This window comes from Apium graveolens, chromosome 11 (genome assembly GCF_009905375.1).
Source record: "Apium graveolens cultivar Ventura chromosome 11, ASM990537v1, whole genome shotgun sequence".
NCBI classification, from domain to species: Eukaryota; Viridiplantae; Streptophyta; class Magnoliopsida; order Apiales; family Apiaceae; genus Apium; species Apium graveolens.
Genome location: NC_133657.1, coordinates 192,429,322 through 192,451,752, shown reverse-complemented (window position 1 = coordinate 192,451,752; position 22,431 = coordinate 192,429,322). Strand labels below are relative to the sequence as shown.

Sequence of the window (22,431 nt, the reverse complement as noted above, 5' to 3'; positions counted from 1 at the left end):
TAAACCATAAGTTCGATAAATTACATGAAATCATGCACTATTTTTAACTTCTATTAAAAGCTCCCTCGGATGTCTTTCTTTCAACTTTATCTAATTTTTTTTCCGTTTACATAAAATAATTCGAGGATATCTCTAAGATTTGCCTTCAAAACATCATTCATTTCTTAATTTTTATCGTTAGATGATATATATAGACTTAGGACTCATCTGGAGACTCGGATAATTTACTCTCATACATAGACTCTGACAATGTTCTAGACTAGGATATAATACATAGACTCTGGTTATTCGTCAGTTGTCTAGATTATGATTTTAAAATCTATTTATTAAGTAAAAATTTTGATTATGTAGAGAATATGTTGGGGCCATCTTTTTTATGATTATTAACCTTTCATGTGCATCTTTAAATTAGAATTCATGGTGGGAACAAGAGTCGTAGTATGGTGCAATATTATATTAATTTATAATATTAATAAAATATTTCTATATGTTATTGTAGTTATAAATATTATTAATCATATCTCATTTTCTATATGACTTAATCTATTACTGAGTAACTTTGTACTTTCAACATGAGAATTAATTCAATTTATTTCAGAAAAAAATTCTTAAGATAATAAATTTGAACAAAATGATGTATCTTCTTCAAAAATACAAGTTTTCAATATTAAAAAGTGGTGAAACATTTACCACAAGCCACCAACTTTAACATAAACAGGTGAAAAAAAGGCTAGTTCAGATGTTTTTTTTACTAATCATCAGAAGTGGACTCGCGACTTCTCTTGATATACTTTTTGGCCCAGACTTGCTTCCCATAAATGGAGTACTTTGTCTTTATTCCGGGAGGAGAAATGTGTGGAATGATGGAAGAAGAACGGCAAACCATTCTAGCGTACAATGGTTGTTCATCACTCGACACATCTTGCATGTAGATGACTTCAATGAAATCGCCAAAAATCCTGAACACAGAGGAAAGGCATGTAAACAGATATTTACTTACTCACCACATAAACAAATTTTCAACACTATATATAGTATAGTTATGGATTTGCATACATCAGGATGAATATTACATATTAAATTAATTTTATACCTTGTGAAGAATTCTCGAATTTCCGATTCAGGGAGGTAGTAGCCTTTGGAGAATGTTAAAAAGATTGTTCGATCTTCTGGTGCAACATGAGGTTCATCCTCGCAACCATCCACCACCTGCATTCCTCCAAAAATTTCACTTAAATCAGCATCAGGATTTTCCAATACATTCCGGACGTGACCCATATAATTTCTAGGACCCAAGTTTGCACCTAACCCTGGTTGAGGAAACCGACCTACAACATTGTGGTACAAAGGAGGACGTGGCACAAAAACTTGATTGGTGTTACAACCAAACCACATCCTATCTCCATGAACATCTACAAACTGACTATCACTTGTCAGTATATCTCTAAACGCCCTCACACAAACTTCAGAGACTATATTCCTGACACTCTCATTGACCTTACTCCGTTTCTCCCGAAAGTAGAGCACGTTGATTTTGTTGGGCCTTTAATCTAAACTTGGGCTTGGTTAATTAGTTTGCATTGGATTAGTTTGCTGCTGCTATACAAAGTCTGTATCCATGCGTGGATGTGGTCTGTAGAGTTTGTAGGAGCATCGCTGAATAAACATTACCACAACGTTAGTGTTTTAGTGTTTGATTTAGTCGAGGATGTCTGTTATGCAGTTCCTAGTTTTTAGGACATTTCTTTTATTTGTTCAGTATAAGTATTGTAGTTGTTGATTAATAAAAAGAAGCTGTTTTGACGCTTGTTTCTCTCTGGTTTTCACATAACTATATTAGTAGTTCTGCGTTTTATTATATCTTTGTGTCAATAATCTAGGTATCAGAGCCTAGGTGTTTGGGTACATGCCCAAGTACATGCCAAAGGCACAAACGATAGAGTCCGGGGGAACGAAAGAAGGAGCGATCAATCCGAGCTACCCCATGTTGTCGCGAGCCAATTACACAGTGTGGGCTATGAAAATGAAGGTGAACATGCAGGCCCATGGAGTTTGGGAGGCGGTATCACCAAAGAATCCTAAAACTACGGAGGTAGACGAGAAGATGGATAAAATTGCATTGGCAGCAATTTACCAAAGTGTACCGGAGAATATACTCCTTTCCCTTGCAGATAAGGGAACTGCTAGAGAAGCCTGGGAGGCAATCAAGGTGACGTGCCAGGGAGCTGAGCGCGTTAAGTCAGCCAAGGTTCAAACCCTCAAGACAGAGTTCGAGTCCATGGCCATGAAAGACAGTGAGTCAATAGATGATTTCAGCATGAAATTGGCTGGAATAGTCACAAATATTCGAGCACTGGGAGAAGAGGTCGCAGAAAGCTATGTCGTGAAAAAGTTGTTGCGTGCGGTGCCGTCCAAATTCCTGCAAATAGCTTCCACTATAGAACAATTCGGCAACCTGGAGACCATGACATTGGAGGAGACTGTAGGCTCGTTGAAGGCACACGAGGAACGACTTAAGGGGCAAGCAGATCCGATCGGCAGTGGTAGCAAACTGCTGCTTACTAAGGAAGAGTCGTTCGAGTTAGAAAAGGATGAAAGTAAATTGCTTCTGACTAGAGAAGAGTGGACAAAATGTATGTACAAAGGGGGCAGTGAGGCCAGCTCGCAGAAATCAAGGGGGAAGGAATACAACCGAAATGTACGAGATAAGAGCAAGGTTCGTTGCTTCAACTGTAGAGCCTATGGGCACTATGCTGCTGAGTGTAAAAAACCAAAATGAGACAAGGAAGCCACGGAAGAAGCCCATATAGCCCAATTTTCGGATGATGAACCTGCTCTTCTCATAGTCGAAAAACAAGGAGAGGAAAAGGTGAACATGTTGATCAATGAAGAACGAGTGAGGCCAAGCTTGAGTCAGGATGATAAGGGAAAGCAAATGGAATCGAACTTATGGTACCTCGACAACGAGGTGAGCAATCACATGACCGGGAAATATTCAAAGTTCGATAAACTGGATGAAAACGTGGTGGGTCAAGTCAGGTTTGGTGATGGTTCTGTCGTGCAAATAAAAGGCAAAGGCTCAATTACTTTGAAGTGTAAAGACGGAGAAAGCAGGCATCTTAAAGAGGTATATTATATTCCTTCCTTACGTAGTAATATAATAAGCCTCGGACAATTAGCTGAAGAGGGATACAATATAGTCTTAAAAGGTGAATATTTGTGGGTTCGGGATGAACAAGGTGTGTTGTTTATAAAGGTTAAGCGATCAGTGAACAGGTTGTATAAACTTATAATCTAAAGTAGTGATTCTGAATGCTTGTTAGTGAAGTGCGAGGGTGATAGCTGGCTGTGGCATGCTCAGTCTCGGGCATCTTAACTTCAAGGCTATGAAACTTATGTCAACAAACAACATGGTTCTTGGAATGCCTGCTGTCAAACAACCGGATGAGGTGTGTGCCGGATGCCTTATGTCAAAACAGACTAGGAAAACATTTCCTAAACAGTCAAAGTTTTCTGTAGCAACACCGCTTGAACTGGTGCATGGCAACCTTTGCGGGCCGATTTTACCTAGTACATCTGGAGGTAATCGATATATCCTTGTTTTGATTGATGACTTTAGTCGTGTAATGTGGACGTATCTTCTTAAGAACAAAAGTGAAACACTTGATGCTTTCAAAAGATTTTGCGTGTTGGTTGAAAATAGTTCAGGAAAGAAAGTAAAAACCTTCAGGACATATAATGGTGGCGAATTCACTTCAAAAGACTTCAACAAATTCTGCGAAGAGGCTGGGATAAATCGGCATTTTTCTGCTCCCTACTCGCCACAACAAAATGGCATTGTAGAGCGACGTAATCGAACATTGATAGAGATGGCACGAAGCCTGCTAAAGGAGATGAAAATGCCTAATTATCTATGGGGAGAGGCCGTGCGACACTCGACCTACTTGCTAAATAGGCTACCAACACGAGCTGTTACATGGATTACACCATACGAAGCATGGTCAAATAATAAGCCCATCATAGATCATATTCGAGTATTCGGTTGTTTGGCGCACATGAAGGAACCGAGTGTCAACTTGAAGAAATTAGACGACAGGAGCAGGACAGTTGTCTATCTCGGAAAGGAACCAGGAGCAAAAGCCTACAGACTTCTTGATCCTGATACAAAAAGAATTTATGTAAGCAGAGATGTCGTATTTGAAGAACGGAAGCCATGGAATTGGGACGAGACAGAGGAATCACCATCGATGCACACTGGGAGTTTTTCAGTGTTCACAGAAAATTCAGATGGGAATGGTGACAATGACACTGTCGAAAGAACTCCAAGGACTTACACAGGGAATGACCTCAAGGATACAAATGGCAACAGCGTGCAAAACTCCACTGTTTCAAGTCTGGATTGTGATACAGATGAAACTCCATAAAAATACAGGCCCCTCAGCGAAGTCTATGACTCCACTGAACCGATCGAAATGGAGGATGCAGAATTGTATCTCATGGGGGTAGATGAACCTACAAATTTTTCTCAGGCTACACAGGAAGTCGAGTGGAGAAAGGCGATGCAAGCCGAGATGGAAGCAGTTGAAAGAAACGACACTTGGAAACTAACCACATTACCCAAGGGACGTAAGGCCATAGATTTAAAGTGGATATACAAAATCAAATGGGATGCTGCAGGAAATATTACGAAGCATAAGGCCAGAATCGTTGCAAAAAGCTATGTACAGAGGCAAGGAGTGGATTTCGACGAAGTGTTTGCCCCTGTGACACGCATTGAAACAATATGCCTGTTGTTGGCACTTGCAGCGAAGGGTAACTGGGAGGTGCATCACCTCGATGTCAAAACAGCGTTTCTAAATGGGGAAATTAAGGAGGAGGTTTACGTCAAGCAGCCTGAAGGATTTATCAAGCCTGGAAGTGAGCATCTGGTGTATAAACTCGTTAAGGCTCTATATGGACTTCGACAGGCCCCAAGAGCCTGGTACTCGAAGCTGAATCAGTGTCTAGAGGGACTTAATTTTGTTAGATGTGCATACGAACAAGCTGTGTATACGAGGCGGATGGGAAATGAAGTGTTGATAGTGGGTGTTTACGTTGACGATCTCCTGGTCACGGGCACTAATCTTGATTCGATCAGGGAATTCAAGGAGCAAATGGCAAAAAACTTTGACATGAGCGACCTGGGCAAACTCACGTATTACTTAGACATTGAAGTGAAACAAGGTGATGGTTTCATTCAACTGAAACAGACCGGCTATGCAAAAAAGATTCTCAGCAAGGCAGGAATGTTGGATTGCAATCCAACTAAGGTCCCAATGCGTCCTAACGAGATACTAAATAAAGATGAAGGGGGCATTCTGGTTGATCCTACTGGTTTCAAGAGTATGATTGGTGGGTTGCGATACTTGGTCCATACTAGACCAGATTTGGCTTATTCGGTGGGCATCGTAAGCAGATTTATGGAGAAACCCACGCTGATGCATCAAAACGCGGCCAAACGTATATTACGTTATGTGAAGGGCACATTGAACCTTGGGTTAATTTACACTGCTAATGAAGATAACAATATAGTGATTGGATATTCAGACAGCGATCTGGCAGGGAACGTAGAGGACAGAAAGAGCACAGAAGGCATGGTCTTTTACCTCAACAAAAGTTTGATAACCTGGAATTCTCAAAAACAAAAGTGCGTGGCACTCTCTTCTTGTGAAGCAGAGTTTATGGCGGCCACGGCAGCCTCCTGTCAAGCAGTGTGGTTAAGGAAGCTATTGTCCAAAATTATTGGACTCAATATACCACCTGTGACTTTGTTCATCGACAATAAGTCGGCTATCGACTTAGCAAAAAACCCTGTCTTCCACGGTAGGAGTAAGCATATAGATATCCGCTTTCACTTCATAAGGGAATGTATTGAGAATGGAGACATAGTAGTGAAGCATATTTGCACTGAAGAACAAAGGGCGGACTCACTTACTAAAGCACTGTCTGCAGCCAGATTTGAACGAATGAGGAGCCTGCTTGGTGTTAGAAACTGTGTTCAGGTAAGTTTAGATTAAGGGGGAGTTTGTTGGGCCTTTAATCTAAACTTGGGCTTGGTTAATTAGTTTGCATTGGATTAGTTTGTTGCTGCTATACAAAGTCTGTATCCATGCGTGGACGTGGTCTGGAGAGTTTGTAGGAGCATCGCTGAATAAACGTTACCACAACGTTAGTGTTTTAGTGTTTGATTTAGTCTAGGATGTCTGTTATGCAGTTCCTAGTTTTTAGGACATTTCTTTTATTTGTTCAGTATAAGTATTGTAGTTGTTGATTAATAAAAAGAAGCTGTTTTGCCGCTTGTTTCTCTCTGGTTTTCACATAACTATATTAGTAGTTCTGCGTTTTATTATATCTTTGTGTCAATAATCACGAGAGCATAACATCTGAAGCAAACGAGGATCAAACAACTCTTGACCTACGTCCTTGTTCTCCATCCACATAAAAAAACCAGCAATCTCATTTGCAAGTTGGTTAATCAAATGAAATGGCCAAGAAATTACTTTGTGGACAGCATTCTTGCTATAAAAGATTCTTTCCAGCCAGATTAAGAATGCCACCACAAACATAGGTTCATCAACGTTACGACCAAGTTTACGGACTAGCCTATAAAAAAGTGTCCGGTCGATGGTATGGTAAAGATTAAAATGCTGGTCGCTAATATTTTCATGGAAATACGAAGCTGGATCGTACAAGGCAAACCTATGCTTAAATTCATAGAATTCAAACTCAGTCTCCATTGCCATGACTTGAAAAGAATTACAGGTGTATATAGGTGATTAGATGTGGGAGCAAGAGAGGGGAACTTGAGAGGAAACAGAAACAAAATTTTTAGAGAGTAATTTGAAGAGGAAATGTGAAGAGTTTGTACCAGTAAGAACCAAACATAGACAAGAGCGCTCATCTACAGCAGAGACTTGGTGTGAATATATAGGGTGTATTTGACCCGCCAGTCGCAACCTTTCGGAGAGGCCGCATCTATTCAAATTTTTTAGGGTTTTTTGGTGTGGTTTTGCTCTCAACCGCTATGTTAAATCTTGTGGCTCTTCCTTGGGTAAATATCTAATGTAGTGAACCCGACATTTTAAGAAATATTCTGAAATTGATTAGAATGAGAATATGCACGGTTTATCTTTTTCTTTTTTTAATAGAAACATAATAAGATTTATGAAGAATAAATACATATTAATATTTTCAATTTACTCTGTTTTACATAAAGATCTGGCTGATAATTATTGTATAATTATAAGCTTAAATGTAAATCAGGGAATATTTCTATATCTTGTTAATTTCCTAAAATAATTTTCGTGTAATTCTCTTTTTTTCTTAAAGAGTCATGTATTATTTAAATTCTAAAATAACCATCATAATTAACAATAGCTTAATATTGTATAATTGTCATGCACGTGGTATACTTGAAATGCAGATATGTTTGTTGAAAGATTTGCATTTGAAAAATCAGAAACCATTCGTCGAAACAAAAAAAATCACTAAGATCAAAAACTAAATGACTTATAGCCCAACCCATATCCTAAAAGTCAAAAATTTACAAATAGCGCGGAAGGCGTTTCCATATCCAGTATTAGTGCATGATGCATAAAATAGTGTGTGTTGCTTAATGCATAATATATAAAATAGTATGCATGATAGTTTACCTTAGATCCTCATTTTATTCATATCGTACTTACCTTTAAATAAATATATTTGATCATACACAATGATACATAAAATTACTAAAAACTTAGCTAACATAGATTTGATCATACAATTTGAAATTGTACATTGGCCAATGATTTTATTCACTTAGAGCCTTAAATATTAGTTGTGCACAATAATTGCCCGTATATTATACGTCTGATGGCTATGGATCTCTTTGTACATTCCATTACATTATTTTGGTTAAAAATGTTCAAAGGCTTCCTCTGCCAATTGCAAATACCAAAGGCATCCATAGATCCTTCTCAATCTAAGACACCTAGAAACCTATTTCTTGGATTGGATTAAAATCTCCCCATCAGTATCCTTCCGGCACTTGGACCAATCTATCGTCCAATGCTTCACTAGTATGTTCACTTAGTAATTTTTGGTGCAGGCAAGCAGTAAATCCAATTCTTTCCACGGTAATTGGTGGCGAACAGAGGAATATTGTTCATTTAAAAATAACAATTGTGCATTATAGTAGTCAAATGACTTATCTTACTATATTGTACCAAAATTATAAATTTGAAATTTACTCAATGGAAACGGTAAAATATATTTCAATTCATCAATTGTATGACGAGCTACTTACTATAATTATTGCCACTTTTTAATGATATCTTTTACGAAGACAACTTATATCCAAAATTATCATCCTCTTTACACAAAAAACCGGCCAACACAATTTTTGTGTCTAAAATTTTTAATTCAATAATAAGGAACATATTACATAAGACAAACCAGTAGTCAAGTCCCAATGAAACCCAGACTGAAAAGGAAACCGACCAATCATATTGAACACAACCCCAGAGAAATCCAAGAAAAATTGAAGTGAACTCGGTTTGGTATCTGCAACAATATCATCTTCCATCATGACTTCAATTGTTATCAATTTGTCTTACTTCTTAAAATATCTGATACACTTACTAGTTGTTAATTTCTTGTTCTCCTAAATTCCTCTCCACGTCCTAATTCTTACAATTGTGATGTTAGTAATGATCTTCATACACAAGCTACGATTGTATATTTGTTGTGTGCATCAATTGTGTTTTGGTCGTTAACTTGTCCAGAGTTAGTTAGCTAAAAAATTACCATAATATAGCATCTCAAACTATAGATCTTTTGTTCTATATTTTAACTATTATCATAAAATCAATGCACCAATGTCTTGTTATATGACCTAATTAAAAATTACATAAATCATCATATATTAACCCAATCCTTGTCATATAGTTTAAATCACGATTGTGATTTTCAGTTTGTTCCTCGTTCCAAAACATTAAATAAATTGATTTTGGTTGGGGTTTTTATGTTGGTTTCACTTTGGTTGATAGAGACTCTCTCACACGCTTTATGTTTCTCTCATGTGATGGTATTGGATTGTCAAGTAAAATTCTTATGTTTGGTTTTATTGGTCTTATCATCCTTTTTTATTTCTTGTGATTACGATGGGATAGGCATAGGTAGATGTGTACCTTTTTTCATGTGTCTATGATAGAGTGGTCTTAAGCAAATATGTACACCTTTTCAGTATTTCTGATCTATGTATTACACCCCAATCCATATCATATAATCAAATTCTCATAAATTCAACAATTAATGAATCATTACTAAAAAATTGAACATATAATTCAAACAAGGGCATAAATAGGGTATGTGTAATCTATATGTGGAGTTTTTTTTGTATATGGAGGGGGTTCATTGAAATTAATAAGTAGAAGCCAATGAAAATTTACCAATTCATATTTTATCGTGTGTCATATGAAAACCGCAAAAAATAGGCTGTCAAGGTCAAGACGTATGAACACATATAATTCTAATAAAATTCGAATATTTAGGAATTTGTACCGTTTACCGGATGAAAATCTACAATATACACACAAATCATAACTTCAATCTGGGGGCACTCCCGGACATCTGCAACGTCCTCCCAAAACAATTGAAATATTGATTTGTATAGTACTTGTTGACTTCCTCAAAGTATCACGACTCTAGAATCCTTCCATATAGACAGTCGCATAATTTCTGGTCAAAAGTTGAATATGTTGGCTAAAGCAGATATTTTATACATCATGTTGGACGTTTCTGATCCGTAATGAAAAAATGGTTTCATTATTAACCGTTAATAAACTTAAAAACTCATTGTAAGGCTGTAACATGTAGGTTCATTGGTCTTCACTATATCACTTCATCCAATTTGAACCAACTTACACTCAAACTTTTTGGAAAAATTCAATTTATACAAAGAAAATTCATCTACAAATTTATTGGGAAATATCAGGAGGTTAGATAATGTAATGTACAAATCTCATTGTGTGTCCTCAACTAATTTGACAATTGGATATTTCTGATTTGCAAGAGCTTTAATGACAAATGTAGTATTTTTGTTGTTTTGTCGCATGCCTCTTGAACGAAAATGAATTGGTCAAGGTTAAAACAAGGTGATCAAGTAAACTTAGTAAATCATTACAACCAATCTAAACATGAAATACAAACATGTACAAAAATTAAGTAGTCAAGATCAAGATGCACAAATAAACAAATAATAGGAAAAAAATAAAATTTAATATATATATATATATATATGTATGTGTGTGTGTTCGTATGAAAAAGCACACGCAAATAATCGACAATTGTATCGGATATATCTATACACGCACACACTCAAATAACGGACAACTATATTAAAATTTTAATAGTTTTCATGAGAGCTCCTAAGTCCACAATTTATTCAATCATTCCAAGTTCGGACACAACCATCTTATTTTTAAAATTTAATATCGAGAGCATCTTTATTATTTATTATTTTGAATAAAATATCTTTATAGATTATCAATTTTGTGGGTGAGTTAGGGTAGGTGGCCGAGTAATAGGTAAAATAAATATTTTTATCATGATTATTATATCATTGTGATATTTGTGCAGACTTAGTATAATTACTTGTACAAGAAAGGATGAATATAAGAATTAATGTTCATGTTTGTTTTTTCTTCTTAATTCTTCGAATTGTAATAAACACAAAACAAAGATGTCTCAACCTGTTTGTATTATATAAATTAGGATTACAAACTCTATGAAGGATGGAACAAACATCGATAGCTACTCTATGTAAACTAAATAAATCAGAATTTAGAATAAATTTGGAAAATAATATAATGAAAAATAGAGAGTATTAACTAACAATATTTATTATAACTTTTTTCTATTAAACAATAAGTTCAATAAATTACTTGAAATAACCGACTATTTTCAACTTTTATTGATAGCTCCCTCAAATGTTTTTTCTTCTACTTTATCTGATTTTTTTAGTTTACATTAAATATTTTTTTCTACTCAGATGAGTTTACTCTCATATATAGACTCTGACAAAGTTCTAGACTATACATAGATTCTAGTTGCTGGTCAAGGGTCTAGATTATGATTTTAAAATATATTTATTAAGTAAAAACTTTGATTATGTGAAGAATACGTTGTGGACATCTTCCTTATGTTTGTTAACGGTGAGTGTGTATCTTTAAATTAGAATTCATGGTAGGAAAAAGATTCCTAGTATCTTTAATAGACTTGAACAACTTGATTTATATGATTGAAAAATACATGTTTTCAATATTAAACAGTGGTGAAACATTTACCACATGCTACCAAAATTTTTAGGGATTTTCTGTACGGTTTTCTTCCAAACGGCTATGCAATCGATGTTCGTTTTGGCAAATTTCTAATGTAGTGAAGTGCATTGCAAGAAATATTCGGAAATTGATTGGAATGATAATATGCATTTATAGTTTTCTTTTTCATGAAAAAATTATAAAATTTATGAAGAATAAATACATGTTAATATTTTAAAATTATTTTGTTTACATAAAGATTTGGTTGATAATTATTCTACAAGACAAACTTAAATGTAAAGCATGGAATATATCTTTATGTTTTTACCTTACTAAAAAAAATTCGTGTAATGGATCTTGTATGCCACTATCTGCATCATTTTACGTGCATTAGCATATTTTATAAAAAAAATTGAAGTTTATTTTAAATTCATAAAATATTTTGAGTTCTTAAAAGTTATCAGACCAGAACCGAATCGACACGTCAAATCCCACAAAATTTGTAGTTTTATGTTTATAAAATCATGTGAATTCCAAATTTATATTATTGCATATTTTGAAAATTCATAATTTTTGAGGAACTTTGACATAATTTTTATAATTATTTGAGAATTAATTATTCCCTTTGTTAATTTTGGGCTAAATATTTTTATTAAGTGGTATAGTTAGACCCCAAATATTTTTAGGACTATTATTTTGTAAATATAAATAGTTTTTAATTAATTAAAATTCATATATATTTTCGGAAAATAGGAAAAAACTGTTTTAAAAATAAGGAAATCCCCTAAAATCAGTTTCTATTGTTCTTGAGCTTAAGTGAGAATCAAAATCAAATTTGAAGGTGATGTAGAACTCCAATTTCAGTATTTGAGTACTCAAATCGAAGTCCTAATCATACTTTTCTGTTTAGCCCATCAATTTCTTCCGAAGGGTAATGACTTTATAAACCCGATTTTAGGCTTCTTGTTCAAATTTGAGGGTTTCATTTTTATCAATTGTTCATTTGTTTTTACGTTATATTTAGATTGATTTAGTAATTTCCAGTTCAATTATGTGTTTAATTTCATTGTTTAATTACGGGTTATGTTGATCATAGTCGAGGGCTATATCATGATTTTTTATTTGATTTTCTAGTGTCATTTTTTATAGTATTTTCATGTTGATTGCTATGTAGGATTGAGTAAGTTATAAGCATAAATTTGAGCTATGATTCGTCAAGGGTGGTTCAGTTTTTCCGTCGCGTTGAGTTTGGCCGAAAATCAAACGTGATGTTCGAATTTTTGATCGGAAATTACGATCGGTTGATTGTTTAGTGATGTTATAAATTAATATAAGTTGTTTTAATTTTGAACGAAACCCAACTGAAAAATCATTCAAACAGAGTTATTTTCATCACAATGGGAGCCTCGCCATAATATTGTAGTTTTACCAGAGTTTCTTATGTTCTTCGTGACCCAGAGTTGTTTTTGATCCACAAGAACCAAAGATTTTTTCCTAAAAATTGTTTTTGATTTCTGATTTATTAAAAATTCAAGAAATTTATTTTTAAATCTAATATTTTATTTAATATTTTAATTTTTTAATAATTATACTGAATTGTTTTTAAATTCCAGAAATTGTTTGTTTTATTAATTTCAAATTGTAATTTGATTAAATTATTTATAATTTGTTTTAATTATATATTTATTAATCTAAATGCTTTGATAAAATATTTAATTAAATGAATTTATTAAAAAATAGTTATACAAAATATATTTATTTTCCTCTTCTTAAGTTGTATAGCATTTAAACTTCTACCACTTTCTTTACCTGAACAAGTGCCCTTATTTTGAAGGATTGTTAAATCACTTCTAATAGAATCGTACAAATGTGACACTAGTATAAATGATATTGAGCAATTTTTAATACTGTACTGGAAAGCACCGGGTGAGATTACAATAATGTGAGCTCAACCAGAAATTCACCGGAGAAACATGGATAAACCATTACTGATGAAAATGATTTCCAAGTTCCAACAGGACACTCCTAATAGAAGTTCACCACAGAAACAATAATGTGTTTCTCCAAAAGTTTCAACTTTTAGAGCAATCATCTAATAGTAGAAGAAATTAATACCCCAAAATCCATTTAATCTATTCGATCACTATAATTATCGTGGTGATTGAATAATACATTAAAAAGATAGAAGAAAATAATTATCAAAATAGTGGAACAAGCAATAGTAAGGCACTAGGATAAGGTAAACTATAATTTAGAAAAAATAGGAAGAAGATGTAGTTTAACAGTATAAACACACACACTATGCATACACTATTCCCAGATATCTGAACAATACACACGAGTATTTGCAGAGATAAACTTGTTGCTGAACTTTGATAATAATAAAAGTTAAGTTATTACTACAGACTCGATGCATACATATAATGAAAAAAGAACTACTACTCCTATAAAACTAGGAACAACTCCTATCAGTACTCCACCACCTACACTTACTCAACTGCTCCTACAAAATAGCTAAATAAACTAAGACTTATTCAAAACACAGAAAAATACGTTTGCCAGACACCAATGCAAATAAACAAATAAACCTTATAGAGTTTAGATTATTTCCAACAAATCTCCCCGTAATCTAAACTCCTTTCTGCAAGTTTCTGATTCCAAGTAATTCACGAATCCTTTCGAACTTAATCGTTGTCATAGGATTAGTTAGAACATCTGCTCATTGCTCCTCACTTCGAACATGCATCACAATAATTTCACCACCCTCTACGCATTCCCGAATAAAATGATATCGTATATCAATGTGTTTACTACGTCCGTGAAATACAGGATTTTTAGCTAAGTCTATTGCTGATCGGTTGTCAATGTAGATCACCACGGCTCCAGGCTTCATGTCCATTATTTGTGTCAATAGATTTCGTAACCACACTCCTTGGCATGCTGCTGCAGTAGCAGCCATGAATTCGGCTTCACAGGAGGACAAAGCAACACATCTTTGCTTTTGGGATACCACTGTAATCAGACTTTCATTTAAATAGAAAGCCATCCCGCCTATACTCCTTCGATCAACCACATTGTTACCCATGTCACTGTCTAAGTATCCAGAAAATAAGTAGTTACATGTCCCCTTTGCAAAAATCAGACCATACTCCAGTGTACCTGTGATATATATTAGGATGCGTTTAGCTGCATTGAGATGAAGAATAGTCGGCTTCTCCATAAAGCAACTTACAACACCTACTGAAAAGCTATATCGGGGCGAGTATGATCCAGATACCTCAAACCTCCTACCATGATTTTGAATTCCGTAGAATTAACTGGCTTTCCCTTCTCATCTTTATCAATCTACACCTTTGGTTCCATGGGAAATTTAGCAGAATTGCAGTCCTTCAGTCCAAATTTCTCGAGCAATCTCTGAGCATATGATGTTTGCTTTAGCTTCCTGAATCCCTCCTCTTGAATTACTTCGATGCCTAAGTAATGAGACAGCCTTCCAAGATCACTCACATCAAAGATCTCACCCATCTGCTGTTTAAACTTGATTACATTCTTGATTCTGGTTCCCATGACCATGATATCATCTACATATAAACCAATGAGGAGCACCTCCTCTCCTTCACGTTTTGTATAAACATCATGCTCTTATGGGCATTTAACAAAACCCATTCTCTCGAGAACCTTGCTGAGTTTTGAGTACCATGCTCTCGGTGCTTATCTTAAGCCGTACAGAGCTTTCACCAGTTTATACACCATATGCTCTTTTCCTTCTTTAATGAACCCTTCTGGTTGTGTCATATACACCGTCTCCTCCAATTCGCCATTGAGGAAAGCAGACTTGACATCTAAATGATCTACTACCCAACCATTCTTTGATGCTAAAGGTAGTAGAAGCCTTACTGTTTCCAGCCTAGTTACTGGTGCGAAAAATTTGTCAAAATCTACTCCCTGCCGTTGAGCATACCCCTTTGCGACCACCCTCGCTTTAGTACTTCACGATTTCACCCTTTGTGTTCCGCTTAATTTTATACACCCACTTCAAACCAATTGGCTTTTGTCCTGGTGGAAATTCCACTAGCTCCCACGTCTTATTTTTTCAATAGCATCAATCTCGTACTTCATTGCCAACTCCCATTCTTTATCTTTTGCTGCTTGTTTGTAATCTGTAGGTTCTTCAATTCCCAGCAACAATAGTGTTAGTGTAGGTGCCCTAGAGGCAATACATTATTCTTTTATAATCTTTATGTCAGTTGATCATTCAATAAATGTATTTATTATGACCTTAATTACTGCGATATTTTGTTAGCATAATAAATATCCTTAGAATCATGATACAAATTGTATAGTTTAAGTACATGACTTGAACCTGAGATTATATAATATATCATATTCTTAAAGGTCCCTAGTCGAGTATTATTATATAGGACAATAATAATACATAGATAGACTAGTATGTTGTTTGACAAGATAACCACATCTCATTGGTTATAAGTATGGGGATACTAAAGTCAATACATAGGTACATGTGAGAGTACATGGTACTGGACAGACCCACAGTGAGATTCTTCATGTTTAATAAAGTCATAAGAAAGACTCACAGTGATAATGGTGTAATGATCCTTTGACTTGAAATCATTATATTTCTATACGAGGATTAATATACTTTGACTACATTAAAAGTTACTTTTGATCGGGTGATGATAAAAGTGGACATCAGGTATATCATGAGTCGTATGAGAAATATGAATGATAGATAAAGGATTTAACCCTCCTATAATTAGGAGAGATATTATTGGCCTCTTGATTGAGTGAGATTATAAAAGCATGGCCATGCTCAAATAATGATTTGTCTCGATAATCTACTCATGGATCTAGTAAACCCGGATTAAATGTTGAAGAGGATGACAAAATACATGCCTCGAGTTTAATCTATAATATGTATGGTTAAAGGGATTATATTACACGAAAAACATTAATCACGAAAGGTTTTATCTAATCACGATTTATTTATTGTTTAATTGGGTAACAATGATGTATTACTAGATACCGCTCATTATTTATAATTTTATTAAAGAATAAAATTATTGCCAATTAAATAATAGACTATAGGGTCGCACAAATAGAGCACTTAATGGAATAGTTAATTTAAATTATGGATTTAAATTAATTGATGATTATTTGAATTTTATTATAATTAAGTAAGACTTAATTGAGATAATATAAATTCGAATTAAAAGGAATGTTTTTGCCCATAATAATTAAGTATGACTTAGTTATTAATTAAATAATAGAAATTCATTTTTATTATTTAGTCCAATACCTACTAGGGTTGGGCTTTGCTGTTATGGGCCTTTTTAATCAGCCATTATAAATACATAATGATAGGTTAAAGAGGCTTGTACGTTTTTGAGAAAACCCTAGCAGCAAAGAGAGGCAGAGGCAATTCAGATCGTCAAGAAGGAGGCTAGTACATCCATTCCGTAGTCAAGTTCGTGAGACGTTCTTGAAGGTGCTCGTGTGGATACCATAGAGGTGTTTCTCCGAGAGGTAGACACAAAGCGTGATAGCTAGGTTCTCCGTTGAGTTCGTGAAAGTTAAGCTCTTGAAAGGTATGATTCGTTATCTCCATAATCTGCCCATAATTATACATGGATCCTGTTTTTGGGTTTCGAATTTTTTTTTTGTTTTATTTACGTTTATCCGTTGTGTTTTATGCCTTCGAAACCCAACAAATAGATCATCTTCGAGTTCAATTTCCTGTGTTTCATTATAAATCTCATCAAGTAAATGAAATTTAATGGGTTCATTGTTGTCACCTGATGATGTACTGATTTCATCAGTATTTGAGCTTAAAGGACTGATACTTGATAGACTGTTACTCATTGTTGCACCACTTTCACCGTTCCCCTCCGTTTTGTTACTAGAGATGCAGGCACCATTCCCTACTGTTCCATTACCTTAGAAGCTTGAGCCTTCACTGAATTCTTCGGTAACCCCTATTACATTTTCAACAGCCACTGAAAGGGTTCCACCCAGTTGTTCACCTTCTTTTCCTTTATTTTCCCACTGCCAAACTCTATTTTCTTCGAACACAACATCACGTCTCACAAGTATTTTTCCACTAATTGGATCATACAACCATGAAGCCTTAGTCCCTGGGTTCTCTACCAAGGTAAATAACCATTTTACTTCGGTCCTCTAATTTCGTTGTATGCCCACTTTGTACTTTCATATGAGCGACACACCCAAAAACTCGAATGTATGACATATCAGGCTTCTCTCCTGTCCATACTTCGCGAAGAGTTTTCCTTGTCAGAGCTCTTATAGGTAATCTGTTCAGCACATATATCGTGTGCCTTATAGCTTCCCCCCACAACGTTAAAGGCAGTCTCATCTCCTTCAAAAAACCGGGTGCCATAGCTACAACGGTACGATTTCTGCGCTCTACAACCCCGTTTTGTTGGGGTGTGTAGGATGCAGTAAAATATCGTATAATGCACATGTCCTCACAAAATTATTTGAATTGGTTAGAGCAAAACTCCGCTCCTCTATCGGTTCTTAGCACCTTGATCTTGTTTTCCTTTTCTTTCTCAATCATCACTCTAAATTTTTTGAACGCTTCTAAGACTTTGTCTTTGCTTCTTAGCATATAGGTCCACATCATTCTACTAAAATCATCAACAAGAAGTAGAAAATATTTGTTACCTCCCAATGTGGCTGGAGTAATTGGTTCACAAAGATCTCCATGGATCAATTCCAATGGTTTCTTTTCATGAAAAGTTTGCCTTGCTCGGAAACAATCCCCTTGCCTACTTCGACATCAAACAGCCGGTACACATCTCCTTTGGATTTAACAATTTAGGTATCCCATATGCCATGTTATTTTTAGACATTAGTTTGATTGCCTGAAAATTTATATGGACAAGACGTAAGTGCCATAACCACTATGGATCTTTCAATTTTGACAGCATGCAACTACCTTTGCTTAATTCCATTATGATCTTGTAAAGACGATTTGCAGATCTTCTAACCTTCATGAGCAGCCTTTCCTTTTCATATGAACCAACGAACCATCCCCAATTTTCACTTGAACTGTGATACTTTCATCCAATTCCTTGAATTTCGATCGTAACCCCGTCATATGGTTACTAGCTCCGTTATCCAAATACAACAAGTTGGATTCAGTTTGCATCTCAGAAGCTTTGCTTAACTTTGGTCAAACATCTTTCTCATTCAACAAGAGTGTTCGTTCTTCCACTTTTTCTTGTTTCACCATAAGCAAAAGCAGGTCATTATCATGGATTTCTGATAAGTTCACCTCTTGATTTGTCTCCCTACCTCGTTGTGGTTTACGACAAGTTGCAGCAAAATGTCCATAGTTGTGATAATTAAAACATTTTACCTTACTTGTTTCTCTCACACCATGTAATCCCTGAGACCCTCCTCGAAATTTCTGGTTTTGTGAACTATCAGTTCCTCCTTTACTTGTTCTCTTTAACCATTCCTCCTTGGTTAACAATAGTTGCCCTCCATTTATTTCTCGCTTTGCCCACTCATCCTCACTCAAGAGTAATTGATTTCGAAGCTTCTCTATTTGGCCACGAGTTTTTTCCTCATGCGCCTTTAATGATCCCACGGCCTCCTCTATTGACATCTCATTCAACTTTCCAAATTGCTCCATTGCAGAGGTTATTTGCAGAAACCTGAAGGTATAGCCCTCAACAGCTTCTTCACCACACAACCTTTTTCAACAATTTCACCCAAAGATCGTATATTGGTTACCAGGTCGTTTAACATCATACAGAACTCACCGATAGTTTCTGTCTCCTTCATGCTAAGCACCTCAAACTCTGACTTGAAGGTCTGCACCTTGGACCTGTCTTACGCGATCGGAACCTAGGCACATCATTTTGATGGCATCCCATGTTTCTTTTGTCGTATTCTTAACAGCCACTGACAATAAGATGTCCTCCGGAATGGATTGATAGATGGCTGCCAAAGCCAACCTATCTTTCTTTTCCTCAGCTGCAACCTTTGGATCTGCAAGCTCCACTGCCTTCCAGATGTCGTGTGCTTGCATATTCACCTTCATTTTCGTCAAGGTTGGTTCAGATTTTCCGTCGCGTCGAGTTTGGCCGAAAATCGAACGTGATGTTCAAATTTATTATCGAAAATTACGATCGGTTGATCGTTTAGTGATGTTATGAATTAAAACGAGTTTTTTTAGTTTAGAACAAAACCCAACTGAAAAATCATAGAATTCGAGTTATTTTCGTCCCAATTGGGGCCTTGCCGGACTATCGACCTTCGTTAGAATCTGTTGTTTTACCTGTGAGTCTTGTGTTCTCGGTGACTCGCAGTTGACAACGTTTCGATCCATAAGAAACAAACACATTTTCCTAAACACTGGTTATGGATTATGATTTATTAAAAATTCTAGAAATTCTTTTTTAAATCTAATATTTTATTCAATTAATTTTTTTAATAATTAAACTGAATTGTTTTTAAATTCCAAAAATTGTTTGCTTTATTAATTTGATTAAATAATTTCTAATTTATTCTAGTTAATTTTTTATTAATCTAAATGGGTTGATTGAATTTTTAAATAATTTATTTTATTAATAAATAGGTAAATGAATTATTTATAATTAAATCAAATAATATTTTGAAAAATATTTTGAGTTTTTAAAAATATATAAAGGTATTAAATAATCAATTAATATTATTATTATTTGAATTATTCTTATGTTATTCATAATAAATAGACTGTTTGTCTGTTTAGTACAAAACGAACGCATCTAGACTCTGAAAAATATTCGGCTTCCATTAAAAATACTTTCGAGACCTAAATCCTTTTGTGTCGAATGGTCGCTTATTTTGTAAACATCTCTATGTGGCGTATTTACCAAAAGTCGTATCTTGGCTTGATTTCAGTTTTAAACATACCAAACTGAATCGATTGAAAAATTGAATTACATGTTGCTTGAATTATGTGTTTATGTGTTATTTGAATTATGTGCCTACATGATTTGAGATTCTTAAGCTTAAATATTTTAATTATGTGTGGACTATCGTATGGATAGAAGATAGAATGTTAGAAAAAGAGTTTGTCGAGTAATTATCGTGTAGATGATTAAAGATGTATCTTATAATTATAGATGCGGATCGTTCTAGACTATCATGACCAAACGTTGAAGTCAAAAGAAAATATTTGAATGATAATGCATGCTGGGTTTGTAGCAACGACATGAGCGGCAGATAAAGAGACTTAGGGAATAAAATATGATGATGTCATGAGATGTCAGAATGAGATTGTTGTGTTAAATGCGAGTGCGCCTAATTATTAAGGACCAAAGGCAAGTGTTTTACCCTTATTATAATATCATAATAGTAAAATATTTTGCATGTTAATATGTTTAGCTTTACGCATGTATTCCTCGTCAATTCTACTTTCAAAATAGTTAAATGTTTTAGATATCAAACTCATTACTTATAATTATACAAGTACTTCTTTCACTATTCTATGTTCAGAACAGCTAGATGTTTTAACCTGTCCGTATATGCGGAGTTTTAAAATAGACAAGTTTTCTCTATTCTAAATTCAGAAGCGATTAATGTTTTTATGTTTTAATAAGACTAAAGTTATGTTGTTAAAGTTGTGTTTTGAGTGTTCCTGCCCAAATGAATTTGGGGAATAGAATCAATAAGGGTGTCAATTATTATGGCTCCTTTCAATAAAATGTTTTAAGATTGGGAAATATCGGGGGGTTAGATAGTGTAATGTACAAATCGCGTTGTGTGTCCTCAACAAAACAAATTTGACAATTGGATATTTCTGATTTGCAGGAGCTTCAATGACATCTATAGTTTTTTGTTGTTTTGTCTCAGGCTTCTTGAAAGAAAATGAACTAGTCAAGATTAAAAAAGGTGATTAGGTACACCTAGTAAATCGTTACAACCATACTAAACACGGTATACAAACATATGCAAAAATTAAGTAGTCAAGATGCATAAGCACAAATACACAAATAATAGTAAAAAATAAAATTTGAAAATTTATATATATATATGTGCGTGTCTATGTGTGTTCGTATGAATATGCACACACACAAATAATCGGCAATTACATCGGATATATCTATACACGCACATAATCAAATAACGGACAACTAAAATAAAATTTTACTAGTTTTTCATCGGAGCTCCTAAGTCCACACATTATTCCATCATTCCAAGTTTGGACACAACCATCTTATTTTCAAAATTTGTTATCGGTAGTCAAGAGCATCTTCATTATTTTTATTTTTAATAAAATGTTTTTGTAGATTATCACAATTCTGGGTGAGTTAGAGGTATGTGGCCGAGTAATAGGTAAGATAACTCATTTTCATCTTGACTTGTATATTATTGGGATATTTGTGCAGCATTAGTAGAATTACTTGTACAAGAAATGATGGACATAAGTTAACTAACTTTCATGCCTTTTTTTTCTTTTTAAGTCTTCTAATATTATTGTAAAAAACATAAAAAAAATGTCTAACCTTGTTTGTATTATATAAATTAGGATTAAAAAACCTATCAAAGTGGCAAAAACATCAATAGCTATTCTATTTAAACTAAATCAGAATTTGGAATAAATTTGAAAAATATTACAATGAATGACATAAAGTATTAACTAACAATATTTATTATAGCTTCTTTTCTATTAAACCATAAGTTTGATAAATTACATGAAATCACGCACTATTTTTTACTTCTATTAAAAGCTCCCTCAGATGTCTTTCTTTCAACTTTATCTAAATTTTTTTCCGTTTACATAAAATAATTCGAGGATATCTCTAAGATTTGCCTTCAAAACATCATTCATTTCTTAATTTTTATCCTTAGATGATATATATAGACTTAGGACTCATCTGGAGACTCGGATAATTTACTCTCATACATAGACTCTGACAATGTTCTAGACTAGGATATGATACATAGACTCTGGTTATTCGTCAGTTGTCTAGATTATGATTTTAAAATCTATTTATTAAGTAAAAATTTTGATTATGTAGAGAATATGAGAATTAATTCAATTTATTTCAGAAAAAAA

At 34.4% G+C, this 22,431-nt stretch overlaps 1 protein-coding gene across 1 annotated transcript; it reads right to left on the bottom strand.

Moving 5' to 3' along the window:
• Positions 1-751: 751 nt before the first annotated feature.
• Positions 752-1,395, bottom strand: LOC141696356 (uncharacterized). The gene is made up of 2 exons (XM_074500509.1): positions 1,094-1,395; positions 752-959 (listed from the first exon to the last, which is right to left on the bottom strand). The coding sequence occupies exons 1-2, from the start codon at positions 1,393-1,395 to the stop codon at positions 752-754; spliced, it is 510 nt and encodes a 169-aa protein (XP_074356610.1).
• Between the last annotated feature and the right edge of the window lie 21,036 nt (positions 1,396-22,431).